This window comes from Propithecus coquereli, unplaced genomic scaffold (assembly GCF_000956105.1).
Source record: "Propithecus coquereli isolate 6110/MARCELLA unplaced genomic scaffold, Pcoq_1.0 Scaffold132, whole genome shotgun sequence".
NCBI classification, from domain to species: Eukaryota; Metazoa; Chordata; class Mammalia; order Primates; family Indriidae; genus Propithecus; species Propithecus coquereli.
In genome coordinates this window covers 602,319-618,247 of record NW_012137414.1, presented here as the reverse complement: position 1 = coordinate 618,247, position 15,929 = coordinate 602,319, and the positions used below count along the sequence as shown (strand labels likewise).

General features: G+C 39.7%; 1 protein-coding gene across 1 annotated transcript in view; it reads left to right on the top strand.

The window, feature by feature from the left end:
* The window catches only part of BMX (BMX non-receptor tyrosine kinase), a 47,659-nt gene that overhangs the window by 15,588 nt on the left and 16,142 nt on the right, over positions 1-15,929 (top strand). The window contains exons 6-12 of the mRNA XM_012638698.1: positions 1,454-1,518; positions 5,729-5,904; positions 8,763-8,834; positions 9,521-9,595; positions 12,592-12,646; positions 14,236-14,315; positions 14,530-14,549. Of these exons, the coding sequence (XP_012494152.1) occupies positions 1,454-1,518; positions 5,729-5,904; positions 8,763-8,834; positions 9,521-9,595; positions 12,592-12,646; positions 14,236-14,315; positions 14,530-14,549 (543 nt within the window). The remainder of the gene's footprint in view (positions 1-1,453; positions 1,519-5,728; positions 5,905-8,762; positions 8,835-9,520; positions 9,596-12,591; positions 12,647-14,235; positions 14,316-14,529; positions 14,550-15,929) is intronic.

Here is a 15,929-nt window from a genome sequence, read left to right as displayed (position 1 = left end):
GCTACATGATAGCACTTCATGAACTGGAAAACACACAGGCAGATAAAATATTTTTCAAATTCATACCCTAACAGTGTTGATATCCAAAAGTCATGTTAATGCTACTACTGTTAATTAATTTTACAGTAAAATCAATTAATAGATATTCATTGTGTTTTCTACCTCCATTAGACTATACAATGAATATTTGTTAATCTCAATTGGATGACATTGCCCATTATTCTCACAAATCATAGTGATTTAATGAACTATACAGAATTTACTGTAGGTGGATCTTCCCCAAACTTTGAGGAACTGAGGAGTAATGTCTCCTTACAGTATTAATCATTTTCCCCAATGGTTCTATCTGTGGTCTAGCATCATTATCCAGCAGGCCAGATTCCAGCTCTGATCTTGCCCTAACTCCCTGGAAGTATCAGGAAAAAGGCGAGAGAGAACATTGTCTTGGGATTATCTTCCTAGGCTCTGTCTGGATGGCACCCACCATGTGTTTTTGAGTGCCACAGGCTCTCTGCCAGCCTCAGAAGAAAACTATAGAGGGTAGAGGTGTTGCAGCTCATGAGCAGCTGTGTTACTTTCTATTTGCCCAACCATGATTTACTCCCTTGGCTTCCTCTGTTGAGCTAATGGGCTGCCTATGGGCATAGCTACTAGAAGAGGAATAGTTGGGTGTCTTCATTTCTTTTTGTCTCCAAGATGCCCTGGTCTACCCTCTTTCCAGAATACATGGCCTGCTAGTAGGTTGAACATATACCCCAGTTTGTTTGGGACATTCTCATGCCATGTCTGGTAACCTACCATAATTATTAAGAGCATATCCTTTAAATGTCAAAAATGTTCCAGTTTGGGCAATAAGTCATATGGTCATCCCACTGATCAGGCATACAGTGGCTTCATACTCACAGCTTGGGTATATATGTGTGTGTATATATATATATATATATATATATATATATATATATATATAATGGTGGAAAGAGAAATCAACAATTATGAAAAGAAAAGGAAAAAAAGAATGCAATAGGTTTGCTCATGTATTCATCAGCTATTTATGAATCTCCAAGAATGAGTAAGGTATCTTATATGAGCCAATCAAACATGAATCAGACATGGATTCTGACCCCTAGGTTCATATGTACTACCTGATGAGATTAGATATCTGTGACTCAAATACAAGGTAGAAATGAGGTATAAATTTATAGTTTATAGGATTTAGAGTAACTTAACTTTTTAATCCAGATTTGGAAAGATGTCAATAATTGATGATGGAGGAGTGGCATTGAGTTGAGCATTATACAGTAAAACAACAGAATCACTCCAGATGTCTGTCTGAAATCAATTAATCTGGAGTATTGTTCACACTAGCTGGTTCATTACTTCCATTCATAGCATTGGGTGTTTTTCTTTGTTTTATTTAAAGTTCCTTCTGATATTACTTTGTTTTACTTTTCAGATGCTGATCTGCACACTGCAGTCAATGAAGAGAAACATAGACTTCCTATCTTCCCAGATAGGGTGGTGAGTCAACATTTAAAGATGTTTTTCATAGTCAGGATATATTAAATAAACCAAGAGTTGCCAGATTCAAGACTAGAAAATGTGGCCTTCATTCAGACTATTCAGTAAAGAGAGAAAAACCATGAACTATCATTAATAGCTGTGAGTAGTATCAAATAATGGATTCAAATTGTAACACTGGGTCTTTTCCTAACCAGTAAGCCCATAAATAGTTACCAAATAAATGGTGCATATGGGAGAAGTCCTTAAGATGGTATTACATATAATAGGCAGCTGTTTTAAGCTATCATTCTTTTCATACTGCCAACATGGCCAAGACTGCCTTGTGGAAGTATCCTGGTGATGGAATGGGACTCTATGGGACACAATCAGAAAACAACATAATTCTTTCTCTCTATCATCTCTTCAAAGCCACTTGGTGGACTTTTTTCTCTGTCTCCAAATAAAGTCTTAGGCAGATTCCATAGTTTTTCTGTCACTTTCAAATGATAAAAATTTCCCCAATTACTAGTAGTCATGAAAACAGCCTCTGAGTTGCCCCATCCAATGTAACAAATCACATGACTCCAAACATCATTCCAAGTTAAAACTTCTCCCCTTCACCTAGCTAGGATCTGCATCAGCTGGCAGCCTGCTTTGTGGGAGGGTTGCGGAGAGGCTGAGATTTTTGACCTTTTCAAGGTTAGGGCCAAGAAAGAGGGGGTCTAATGCAAAAGGAACACTCATACGTAGCTGGTTCTATCATGATTTGGTAATGGTGGTGTCCGGATGTTTCCCAATGCTGATTCTTTGTCTTATGAGAGACTTTTGGGGGTTTCCCACTGGGAGACAGATCAAAAGTAGTTTTGTAAGAGAGGAGATGTCTTGATCCTCAGCTCTTGGGTTTCCAGCCCTCAACCCTTCCACTGGGTCAATTTATCCATCTTGGGTAGAGCTCCTTTCAAGATGGTTCTCAGCCAACTCTTTCCCAAGGGTGGAGTTGGCCTATAGGAAAAAAAAAACTTTGATTGCCCTGGTTAATTAAACTACATGCAGCTTGCTCTAACAGTACAGACTGCGGCTCTCTTTTCACTGTACCTCCGTGGATTCAGAGCCACAGTCTCCTGCTTTTAGGCTTCTCAGGCAGGTGTCAGCCTCCTTGAATGCCAGGAGGCACATAAAATGGCTTCCTAGTGGTTCTTAAATCTCACCCAAAAATAAGGGTAAGACCCACCCATCAGGTCTACAGTGTCTTGGGTACTTCTTTTTGGCTACACACATTGACACACATTTATTTCTCTCATTCTAAGTAAAAACCATATAATTTTTGTGAACCAACATGAAGGACACAAATAATCCATTATACTAGTAGACTGAATAGTGTCCCCCAAATTTCATGTCTCTCCAGAACTTCAAAATGCGTCCTTATTTGGAAACAGGGTCTTTGCACATGTAATTGGTTAAAGATTGAGATGAGATCATACAGGATGAGGGTGGGCCATAAATCCAATGACTAGTGTCCTTGTAAGAAGATGAGAGGACACAGAGGAGAAGGCCATGTAAAGACCTAGGCAGAGATTGAAGTTATGCTATCACAAGCCAAGGAACACCTGTGTGTTAGTCCATTAGTGTTGCTGTAAAGGAACACTTTGAGGCTAGGTAATTTATAAAGAAAAGAGGTTTAGTTGGCTCATGGTTCTGCAGGCTATACGAGAAACATGGCACCAGACTCTGCATCTAGTGAGGGCCTCAGGCTGCTTCCACTCATGGCAGAAGGCTAAGGGGGCCTGCATGTGCAGAGATCACATAGCAAGAGAGGGAGCCTCTTTTAAACAATCAGCTCTCGTGAGAAATTTTAGAGCTCATGACCAGGAGAATGGCACCAAGCCATCTATGAGGGATCTGCTCTCATGACCCGAACACCTCCCATTAGGCCCCACCACCAACACTGAGGATCAAATTTCAACATAAGTTTAGGAGGGGTCAAACATCCCAACCATAGCAACCTGGAGTGACCAGAATCTGGAAGAGGCAAGGAAAGATTTTGCCCTAGAGCCTTCAGAGTGAGCATGGCCTTGTGAAACCTTGGACTTCTGGGCTCCAGAACTGTGAAAGAATAAATTTTTGTTATTTTAATCCGCCAATGCCTAGCAATTTGTTATGGCAGCCCTGGGAAATAATTATTATTGTTTGGGATTTGTACTTCGTTATTGGTGACATTGTTGTTTTGGTTTGGATACATGCTTCAGTCTTGAAACTTGAAAATTATGGCCCTTTAAAATACCTAAGAGCAATGTCCAGAATAGGCAAGTCTACAGAGACAGAGGTCGACTAGTGTTTGCTTGGGGCCAAAGTGGGAATGAGGATTGACTGCAAATGGGCAGGAAGGATCTTATTGGGGTGATGGAAAGACTAGATTGTGGTGATGGTTATGCAACTTGATAAATTCACTGAAAGCCACTGAATTCCTGCACTTAAAAGGGGTGAATTCCCAGTAGAGCTCATTTTGAACAAATCTAAGGGCAGAAGATAATTTAGCAGCCAGAAACCATCTAGTCTCTGACGGGGTATTCTTAGGACAATATATTAAAACTTATCAGTCAGGCAAATCAGCGGCCAAGGTTCCTAAGCCCGTTTTGATTATAAGCTGCCCGAATGAACCAGGGATTGGAGAGGGTATTGTGACAAGCATATTTTCCTTTGTTCTGTTGTTACCAGAGCATTCAGTAGAGGACTTTTACTTTCTGGGTGGAGGAAATAAAAACCAACTCTCTAGCTGTTCTGTTCAGATTCCCATTTAAGGAACTTTCCAATGCATTTATCTTGAAGATAACCAACCTCACAGCTCATAAATAATGGTGTCTTGAATAACTAAAATTTCTAGAATGTCAAAGCCTTAACTCCAAATAAATGATACCACTGAAAAAAAAGTAAAATACACTGTGAAAAAAATTAAATTCAGAGCTGATACACACACACACACACACACACACACACACACACATACAAACACACACATACATAATGTGAATTTTTAATTGAAGTATAACATGCACTTAGAAAAGCACACAAATCCTAAGTGTTCAGCTTGATGAATTTTCACAAACTGGACACATCTGTATAACTCACACTCAAATAGAGAAACACAACATCGCTGACTTACAACATCATAGATTGCTTGCCTGATTTTGACCCTTATATGAATGGAATCGTAAAGTATATAGTCATTTATTGTCTGCTTTTGTTCAATTTATGAGATTTGTCTATTTTTAGTATGTAGGTGTAGTTTATTTTCATTGCTGTATAGAATTCCATTGTGTGAATACACCACTATATTAGTTTCTTATTGCTGCTCTAATAAATTAGCACAAATTTAGTGGCTTAAAGCAACACGAATTTATTCTTTTATAGTTCCGAAGGTTAGAAATCTAAAATGGGTCCACACCTCTGTGTTTCTTGTGGAGGCTTTAGGGAATAATCTGTTTCCTGGCCTTTTCCAGCTTCTAAAGTCTACCTTCATTCATTAGTTCCTGACTCCTTCCTCCGTTTTCAGAGCCAAAAGGGTAGCAGCTTCTCTGTTCTCTGGCTTCTGCTTCCATCCTCACATCTTCCCTCTAATCTCTGCCCACCTTGCCTCCCTTTTATAAGGGCCTGTTTGATTACATCAGGCCCACTCCAATAATCCAGAATAATGTCCCTATCTCAAGATCCTTAACTTAATCACAATCTGCAAAGTCTCTTTTACCATGTAAAGTATTCACAGGTTCTGGGAATTAGGACATGAACATCTTTGAGAAGCCATAATTCAGCCTACTATAATCACAATATGTTTATTATTTTATCCTATTGATGGGCATTTAGGAAGTTTCCAGTTTTTACCTAATTAAATTAATCCCACTATGAACATCCTTTTTGGTGTTTTGGCTTCACTGTTGGGTATATACATATAATTTTTGGGTCATAGGGTATGTGTACATCTAGCTTTAGGAGATTCTGCAAACAAGTTTCCAATGTTGTTGTACCACTTCATACTCCAACCAGCAAAAGCATGAGAGTTCCAGTCACTCCATATCCTCGCCAATATTGCCTCTTTTCTTCCTTCCTTCCTTCTTTCCCTCCCTCTCTATCTCTTTCTTTCTTTCTTTCTTTCAACAGCTGATATAGTTTGTGAGTTCTCAGTACCTGAATCTGTGCCTCATTGTGATGTTTTAAAATCCCTTGTCCTCCAAAGCTGAAGATTCCTCGGGCAGTTCCTGTTCTCAAAATGGATGCACCATCTTCAAGTACCACTCTAGCCCAATATGACAGTGACTCAAAGAAGAACTATGGATCCCAGCCAAATGTCAACATGCAGTATATTCCAAGGGAAGACTGCCCTGACTGGTGGCAAGTAAGAAAACTGAAAAGGTAAACCCCAGCTTTCAGGCCAGCTGCCCAGTATGGAGAGTAGACACTACCCCACTGCCTTGAACCTCAGCCTCAAAGCTGTTGATGCAGGCCTTAGGGCTGTCCTCTCAGAAAATGTTTGGCACTTGAGCCAGAGGTCTGGGGAAGCAGGGGCCCCACTGGAGCTGAGCACCATAGACTTTCCATTTAGATTATCCCATCCAATAATCTAAGTAGTAATTGAACATTTTATTTCCTCCCCTTTATTATCCCTCTTCCCACAAACAACCCCACATTCCAGAACACAGAATCTTTAAAATATATCCTTTCTATGAAAGAGCTTCAGATGGGCTTTCTTTTGTAATGTGCTTCAGCGTCACTAGCCAATGTCAAGTAGCATTTCAAGCAAGGCCATGGCTTGCCTTCTCAGGGTGTACACCTTCACCTCTACTGACCTGATGGGTCTTCTAAAGATTCTAAAGCCAGAATTGAAAACACTTTAAAAGCATTACATAAATTGTGTTTATCATGTATCTCTGGGGTCTGGCGCCAAGCCTGCCCCACACTTGATGCTCAATAACTGTTGAATTGAATTGAATTGTGAGATGACCACCCAGAAAGGGTCAAGTGGCTCCTGTTCCTTATTTGCTGCCTCAAATTCCCTCCCTGTCATGTTGTCCACTGTCCACCATCTTCTCACTCAGTTATCAGCATCCCTACAGGGTACCGGTGTGTGCCTTTCCCTGTAGTGGATACACAGCATCTCTCTGGCTCACCATGTATCTCTTTTCTTTGTTTCCTCCCATGTCCTCTTATTCCTTTATTCCTTCCATCCTCATCATTTTTACCTAAAGCAAATGGCTCACTGGGCCACTGATGCAGCCCCAGGGCCATGTGGAACTTGAAAGAATGTGAGTGTATTCTTTTTGATATTGTTTTGTTTTTGTCAGTATAACAAGCCATGGTCCTTTTCATTCCAAAGTGGGGCTAGAATCTGAGTGTATTAATCTATACCTGGTGCCTGATGGGAGGGGTTACATTTGTTTGCCTGTAGCCCAGCATTCTTGTGGAAGGAAACGATCAATAAGCCCAGATGCAAGGACAATGAGTGTCATGTTAACTGTGTGTCAGGTCCCCTTCCTGACAGGAACCTCAATGATTCATTGAGGGGGGTGTGCGGTGAAATTCACTGACCAGTTTGTAAATAACTAGGAAAAACTGTAGATTCACATAGGGCTGCTGCAGAGGTACCAACTCATGGATTACTGGATCTTATCTGCATTTAAAAAGTTGATTTTTACATAAATTTTTATTTTTAAAAACATTTCATTAAAATACTAGTTATCTTGATCACTGAGTTTTGACACTCCCTTAGATTTTGCATTCCCTTAGGTTTAGTCCCCACCCTGGATTGTTCCCTAGAACTTCAGAAAGCAAGTTATTTGAACAAAGGATTGATTAGTCACTTAGCATGAGCAGCATTGCATCTGTGAATGAATTATAATCATTTTTAAAAGGTCTTCATGGAGCTTGAATTTTTAAAATGCAGCCATGATTCTCAGCTCCTATATTAGTTGATAAGACTTTTTATCAACTTTCTGTCATCCTTACTATCTTCACGAGAGCTGCTTTTTAATATTTATTTTTTTCTGTTTAGTACAATAATCCATGCTCCCACTAAAGCATTCAAATATTGCAGAATATTCAGTGTGTATTCCTCTAAAGTGTTTTCTATGCACACGCTACTGTATATATAATTACAAACGCAGGTTCTCACCACAAAGTCTTCTTTGCTACTTGTTCTTTTCCCTTGACATCTTCAACATTTTTCCCATTTTAATATATAAGGCTATATCTAGTTTTTTAAAAGTTATTTTAATTTTAATTGTGACCAAGCACACATAACAAAATTAACCATCTTAATTATGTTTAAGTATACAGTTCACATTATTGTACAACCTACCTGATTATTTTTATTGTCTATAAAATACCCATTATATGGGTAAACCTAAGTGATGCACTGTTGATGGACGTTCTCCACATGTTCTTAAAAACAACAAGAAGCCCAAATAAATTGCTTGGCCTTTTAAAGTAAGTGTTTTCTTATGAAGAGATGAAGCCAAAAAGCTATCCTAGTGAGCAAGTCTCTTTGGAAAGGTGAGGAGGGAAGCATTCTAGTATTTAAGGGCTTTCTCCGGGCATTCCTTGAAATGAAGCTTCCTTACTAAGGAAGCTTGTTGCTATGAACTGTGGCTTTGCAAAAAAAAAACAACAACAAAAAAAACCTGGACTATGAAGACAAACAGGAAAGAGATCCTACATTCCAGATAAAACAGCCTGTGGTCTTTGAGAGGTAGGCACTTCCTCATGCTCTGCTTAACACCCAAAATGAATGAGATAAAATAATGGGTGGCAGAGAGTGATGAAAATCCTGCTGATCCATCTGGGTCCAGATGGAGTTAAAAGTTCATTATTTTCAAGACTCTTAATTGTAATCACCACAGCAAAGAGGAAAATAACTTATTTTAAAATACGTAAGTGACAGAATGCTTGCATATCTACAAGAAAATCAGGGCAAACCCAGTCAAGATAATTTATTAAGCCAGATTTTCTATTGTTTGGGATCATTATGAGCCATTATTAACGATTCTCTTTTGTTTAGAAATACTGCCAAACTACTTCTTATTCTTGGAGTCCCTAAAAGGACCAAAATGGGCAAGTAACTCATTAGCTTAAATTTCCAAACCAGGTGAAATGTGTGGGTCAAAATGTTAAATAAAGCTAACACATATCTGAACAAAATTACTTTTGTCATGTAACATTTACAAGTGAACATAAATTTATAAATTTATGAAACATAGCTCTCTCTTTTTCTACAGCAGTGAAGATGTTGCATGCAGTAACCAAAGGGAAAGAAATGTTGTAAATCATAGCACCTCAAAGATTTCATGGTAAATCAAATTCAGATATTCCTTTACATCCGAGATTTGCTCCTATTTGCAGGAAAACTAACCAAACTTACAATAATTTTGCAACTAGGCTTTACATTTAAGGTAAATATAAACCAAAAACATCCATGTAGTTGGCTTCTCTGAACCCTTAGGTGGGTCTGAATCAATGGATTGTGGGTTACAGTTTTTCTCACACTGCTTTTTCCTGTCCATTATTCATGATATACACTGGAATTAGCATGAACATTAATATACCTGGCTCAGGCTTCTCCAGCAGGAAGAAAAGCAAGAGTTGAATAACTCTTCCCTTAGAATAGATCTATACATAACCCAAGATATTTTTAAAACTTTATACTACGGCCATCCCTAAAGAAGTCTGCATCTGTTTCATGAGTACACTCTTCAGTAAAAGTCAAAGAAATCCAAGTTCCTGGGCACCTCCCAGGGACCTACCTCCTGTATCAAAGAGCCATTCATGCTCTCATTAAGCTAGGCATGAACCCAACTTTTGAGTGACTCTCTCTTCACTTTGCTGATACTTTTTCAAGCACAGAAAGGGAAACTTAACAGTCTAAATTTTATGTATGTGGATGAGAGCCGGGTGGCATTTGATATTGCATTGCTAGGCACTTGGATTATTTCTTGTATAATTTTTGCATTCGTGTTGTTTCCCAACTCTTCTTAAGGGGATTCCCTGAGTCAAGTTCAGGATTCCCTGAGTCAAGTTCATCTGAAGAAGAGGAAAACCTGGATGATTATGAGTGAGTGTTGCAAGTTCTCTGTGTTCCTCTAAAACTAGACATAGATGCTCCTATTCTTCAGAGGCATTAAAACCGATGGCTCAGACTTTCTCAAGAGGCTGTATTTACATGGGTAAAATCATGTGAGGTTCTGGGCCTTTTATCTAGATGATGGGTGGCAATGAGCTGTGTTATTACCAATGAAAATATTGTGCCCAATCTGGATTATCTAAATTGGGTGCATATATTCATTGGATTTATCATATACCCAATGTCCCCTTCATTTCACTTTGTCTTTGTAGATATAGCATATGATGTTTCTACTCATTCTTTCTTTCCTGGAGGCCTCACATCAGACTGATGTTTGTAAGCTCTTATTAACATTGAGACAGATTTGGGGGGAAGTTATTAATGATGCAGTAGTTTTACATGGTAGCACAACTGAGATGTTGAACATGACAGTATTTATGTTGAAAGATTTCTTGTCATTTAACATCCAAATTGTAATACTTCAGTGAGAGAAAAAGTACACTACTAAAAATTACACCTGGACATAGCGCATAAACTGGACTTTTCTGGGCAAATAAGAATGTGTGCTCACCCCTACTATACTCAGATAGGTTGGCCTAAATGGCCATTAAAGTCCCTTCCAAAATCTAAGGTTCTATCATTCTACAAACAAGGACAAATAGTTGTCCCCAAGACTTAAAGATTAGTGTTAAGGAGAGGTGAGAATAATAGAACATATTGTATTTCTCAGACACTTGATATCCAATGGCACAAAGTTCATTTGGACATTAGGATTATGCATATTTCAAGTTCTGTTTTTGTACAAGTGCTGTGTTATTGATTTATTGGCTACACGTGAAGTGAGAGCTTATACAAAGTACATATTACTGTTTCCACTCCTCCTTTCACCTCTAACCCAGCCTGGCCCTAGCATACCTGTCCCATTGGGGAAGATGTGCTGTACCTTCCACCTCTTTGCAGATGGTCTCCTCACCACCTTCTAGTTCCCTTTTAGCCTTACCTTCTTCCCTAACGTCTATCTAGGAAAGCATCTGATGGAATAATTCATACTAAGGCGTAAAAGACTAAGAAGGACCAACACACATTCATTTCCAAAGATAATGGCACTTTAACAGAAGACAAAGACTTAAACCAATGGGAGTGAACCTCTAATTGTGCACTTTAATCTTTAGCATTTAGATGAATTAGAAGTCTTTCTGTGATTCAGAAAGCCCAGATCTGATCATTTAGACAGCCTTTACCACCATCTTTTCTGGATTTAAGTGGTGCAAGAGAGATGGACATTGGGGAAATTATCACGAAAGAGTTTTCCTCTTCAAAATCAAGGAGATACCAAAGGGAGCTCAGGACTATAGGGCTATATCATCTGGAGCTCAGCTTTCTCACATCGTGCTTCATGCTCCCAGCTTCTTATTCTATCAGGATCACTGACACATTTGTGTTATGGGCACAACTTCACGAGCAATTCTACTCCTTTCCATTAAAGACAGAGGCACCAAGATTTAGATGGAAAATGATGGATTAGGACTAGGCCTAGGCCTCTGCTGATCTGACATTAAAATACTGAAATATTTTTAAAAACAAACAGAACCAGATTTCAGCAAAATTATGACACAGGCAAAGTTTGCATGTGAGTGAGTGGGGGGTAAGGGTGGGATAGGGTATATCCACCATCTCACCTTGCCTCTCCAGGCCTTTCTCCTTATTCCTGATCATCCCTTCCTTCTATCCACCCATGAGCATATATCCTAGGTTAGATCCCCTGAAGGATATTTTGATTAGCTATTATTAGCCTAAAATGTTAACTAATAAGAAAAACTATCATTTACTATCTCAACTGTTAATAATACAGTATCTATAATGGTAGAATTAGAAGAGACCAAACTTAACAATATCAGTCCTCTCCCTAATTTTACAGATGGGCAAGTACAAGGTCAAAAGAGGCTAAGTGGCTTGTTCAAAGTCATACAATTACATATTGGGAAGTTATGTCTAGAACCCAGACTCCAAGCTGGCTGGTCTAAGGCTCTTTCTACTTTATTTAACTATCCACCAGCTGACATCTTCTCCCACAACTAATACAGAGATTATATAGAGAACTATTTCCCATCCATTCCTGCCAAGTTCTGAGACACCTTCTGCCTTGATTTTATCCTACAATTCCTCCCCTCCACCTCCCCACGCCTCATATACTTCTTTCCTCTTCAGTTGTTATCTTCTAGCCAGGGGTCCTCCCAGTCCTCCAAACCCATGCACGATTTCACCTCACACCCTACTCATTTCCTTAGTATGACGTTTTGGCCAAAGCCACAAGGGCATAGACACTGTTGACCTCACATGAGAAACAGCTCTTGGCCTGTTGAGCTCCACGTATAAAGTAAAACATGATGTTCTTGGCTAATTCAGTAAAAGGGGCAATAGTTAAAGATTACACCTGCCTCTCCCACATCATCTTTTTCTTAGTTCAGTACAACTGCTCTTGTCCTAATATCATCTTAGATACTTATGTATCGCTGTCCTGAAAAATAAAAGCCATTTTAAAAAAGCATTTGCTTTGAAAATAGATGTTAGAAAGTGTGCTTCTATTGGATTATTCAAAGGAATTGATAGAGTTGGAAGACAGAGCTTTCATCCTTGGCAACCCTGAATTTCCCATTGGAATATTCTTCATTGGTCTAATCTCTGGCCCTCATTCAAAGTGGTGCAATAGAGGAGAACTTAGAGGTCACCTAGGAGGAAGCCAAAGGTTCCTAGACACTAGCCCATTTAAAGATTCAAATGTGTCCCCACCCCAGAATCAGAATTGTATGGTGGGGACTCAATAATCTGTATTTTCGAAAACCTCTTCAGATGATTCTCTTAAGCAGTCAGGTTTGGGAAGCCCTGATGTAGACCAATGCCTCATTTTACAGATTAGAAAGTTGAGTGCCAAGTCATGCAATTTAAAAAGTATTCATTCTCAAATATGGAATTCTTTCCTGTTGCAGCTGGTTTGCAGGTAACATCTCCAGGTCACAATCTGAGCAGTTACTGAGACAAAAGGTAAATAGTCTTGTCTTTAAAATAACCTCACAGAATCCCTTTTTAATTTGGGGCCCAGAGGTTAAAGCACTTCTCCTAGAAACCTTACTGCTAATTAGACAGTCAAGACATCATAGAGTGTTGGTTGTCCAGTTTATTGATTACCAGGCCTTTCAGGTCTAGACACTTCTATTTATGTTATCTACTGCTGTATAATAAACCACTCCTAAATTTAGTGGCTTGAATAAGAAGATTTATTATTTCTCATGATTCTGTGAGGCAGCAGCTGGCCCAGCAGTTCTTCAGCAGGTTTTGTTTAAGGTTGCTCATGTGGCTGCATTTGGCTGATGGAATTTTTTTTTTTTTTGAGACAGAGTCTCGCTCTGTTGCCCTGGGTAGAGTGCACTGGCATCATCGTAGTTTACTGCAACCTCATACTCCTGGGCTCAAGGGATCCTCCTGTCTCAGCTTCCCGAGTAGCTGGGACTAACTTCTATTTTCAGTAGAGACAGGTTCTCGCTCTTGCTCAGGCTGGTCTGGAACCCCTGAGCTCAGGTGATCCTCCCACATCGGTCTCCCAGAGTGCTAGGATTACAGGCGTGAGCCACCATGCCCAGCCTGGCTGCTGGATTGACTGCGGGGTTAGGTTTAGCTGAGACAGTCAACTGGGGTGCTACAGTTCTTCTCCAAGCAGTTTCTGCATGTGCCTGCCGTGGGCCCCCTCACAGCATGGCAGTGGTCAAAGAGAACAAGCCCCGCAGTGCAAGCACTTATCGAATCTCTGCTTTTGCATGTTTGCTAAGGTCCCATTGCTCATAGCAAGTCACATGGCAGGGTCAACATGGGAGGAGACTGCTCAGGACATGAATAAGAGAGATGATTTATGGGGCCATCAATATAGCCGATTACCTCAGTTCTGTGGCTGCTGGGTAGCACCTAGACCAAAGTACAACGGCTGTGACGGGGACTACATTAATCTGATTTTATTACTAATTGGTATGAATTACCAATAGCAAACTCTTGTGATCTCTAAAAATGACACTTTGTTATAGTTTAACCTGATAAAATACTAAACATACCAATCATTTCTTTGAGGGGGGCTAGTGAGAATGTGATGACCTCGTTTGGTGTCTTGTCACATTCATAGTTTATTATCTGCTCTTTCTGAATCTGAATCTGCTTAGAATTAGCACAAGTCATTGAGAAAGACGAATTGAGTGTAGAACTTTAACAGATGATTCATTCTGGATCTTTGGTTTTCTAAACCCTTTTAAGGGCACGATATGGTGATATGTGATTCTAAATTTTATTTCATAAAGATGAAAACATTAGGCTTGCATAAGTACAGAACAGAGAAAATGATCCGAGAGGGTTAAAACTAACTGGAGAGGAAGAGTTGAAACACTCAGGATAGAGCTATATAGATAATGAGTGAGAAAAGGAAGAAAGCTAAACTGTGAGCTTGGTTCTGTGCCAATAGTTAAATAACCTGTGCCCTTGGTGATATTTAAGGTGGATCTAAAAGATTTTCCTACCACCTACCATGAAAAATCATTTTCGAAAATAACAAAAATGTTTTCTCTTCCTTCTACATTTTCCTTCCTTTTCAGGGGAAAGAAGGAGCATTTATGGTTAGAAACTCCAGCCAAGTGGGGATGTACACAGTGTCCTTATTTAGCAAGGCTGTGAAGTAAGTATTACAAGAGTTTATTTCTTTTATCTTTCTGTGTATGTTCCTTGAATATGCCGGTCACTTGATCACATTTAGGGATAAGGTGCCATCTTTAAACTCTGGAATTTGGGATCAAAGTATTTCTGTTGAATGTGACCATTTGTACTTACCTTCCCTGCCCCCCTACTTTCAAGAGGCTGTTCTCTGGGTAATCCTCTCCTGCCCACCCCAGGCAGCGGCAGAGCATCCAGAGTACAGCACACCTCAGTCAATACTGATTAAAAGACTCCTCCTGGGTGATTCCCTTCAATTCAGGCCTCAGCCTAGAAAGAGAGAAAATAGCAACGAAGCCTCTACACTCTCAGCTCTAGCCACCTGCTGAGCTGAGAAGCCTCCTCCAGTGTTCAGTCTTTAGTAAGCCTTCCCAGTGGGGGCTGAGTTCACAGAAGGTTGACAGTACAGTTGTGTTCTCTGCACAGCTTCCTTCTAGGGCACTGTCCTCTTTGTGCGGTTAAGAGTTCTTGTTTGAAGCAGAACTTCTAGATCCTGGCTCTAGCATTTCAGGGCTTTGTGACATTGAGCAAGTTTCTTAACCTCTGTTAAGAGTGTTAAGAGGCAATGTCACATGGCATTTCATCTTCTTCATCTGAAAAGGCGACATAACGATGATTATTACGTTCCATGGATAAACTGAGTTAAATTCATGTATTGGATCAGAACAGTGCCTGGCACTTAATTAACTAATAGCAATTACTATTATTTTGTTGTTGCTGGGAAAGAGCAGTTCTACCTGCTCCACTCTCCCACCTCAACACTTAGGCATGTAAGATACCCCACAGTTATTTCATGCAAATCATCATCACCAACATCAGGATCTCTGTCAGAGTTTTACAGGCCACTTACCCATTGGCTGTTAGCTCTTTTGTTCCTTCTAATCATCCTCCAAAGCCAATAGGAAAGCTGTTTTTATTTACACCATTTTACACATGAGAGGATTGAGGTTCAAAAAGAGCTTATGAAGAGCTGCCCACAAAGCTAATAAGTGACCAGTTTGCAGCTGGACCTCCAACAGCCAAGACATGTCCCTTCATCCACACCTCTGTGTCTGCACTGAAACCCCCAATGTTTTGGAATGAGAATCTGGTCAAACCTTGATTAGGACCATTTGAAAAAAAATTTCTATGTGTGCAACCCTTTTTTAGAAGCTAGATTGAATGACTCTGCCTTGGTGCCATCTCTGTGTGCCCTTCCCCTCGGTGCATATATTCATGTATATTTATAATTAAGTAATGAAAAGTTATTTTATTTTGGGAATGTTTTTACAGAGTACCTACCTCCAACTTGAGATAATAAATAAGATGTACGCTGAGTGGTTACATGGCATTTTCCAGGGCCAGAAGCCGTGTCCCCTGTGCATCTCATATATTAATACTAGATTGCACATGGTAACACCTGGATGCTGGCTAAAACCAACCCAGAATGGGCTTGAGTGAATTCCCTGCTGCCACCAAGAGCTGATTTGCCTTTTGCAACAAAAAAGCACGCTTTCTCCTTTTATAATTGCAATTTTAACTAGGTTGGTATTACAATTTATTAACTGTTTCTTATGTGCCAAGCATAGTGGAAATATAT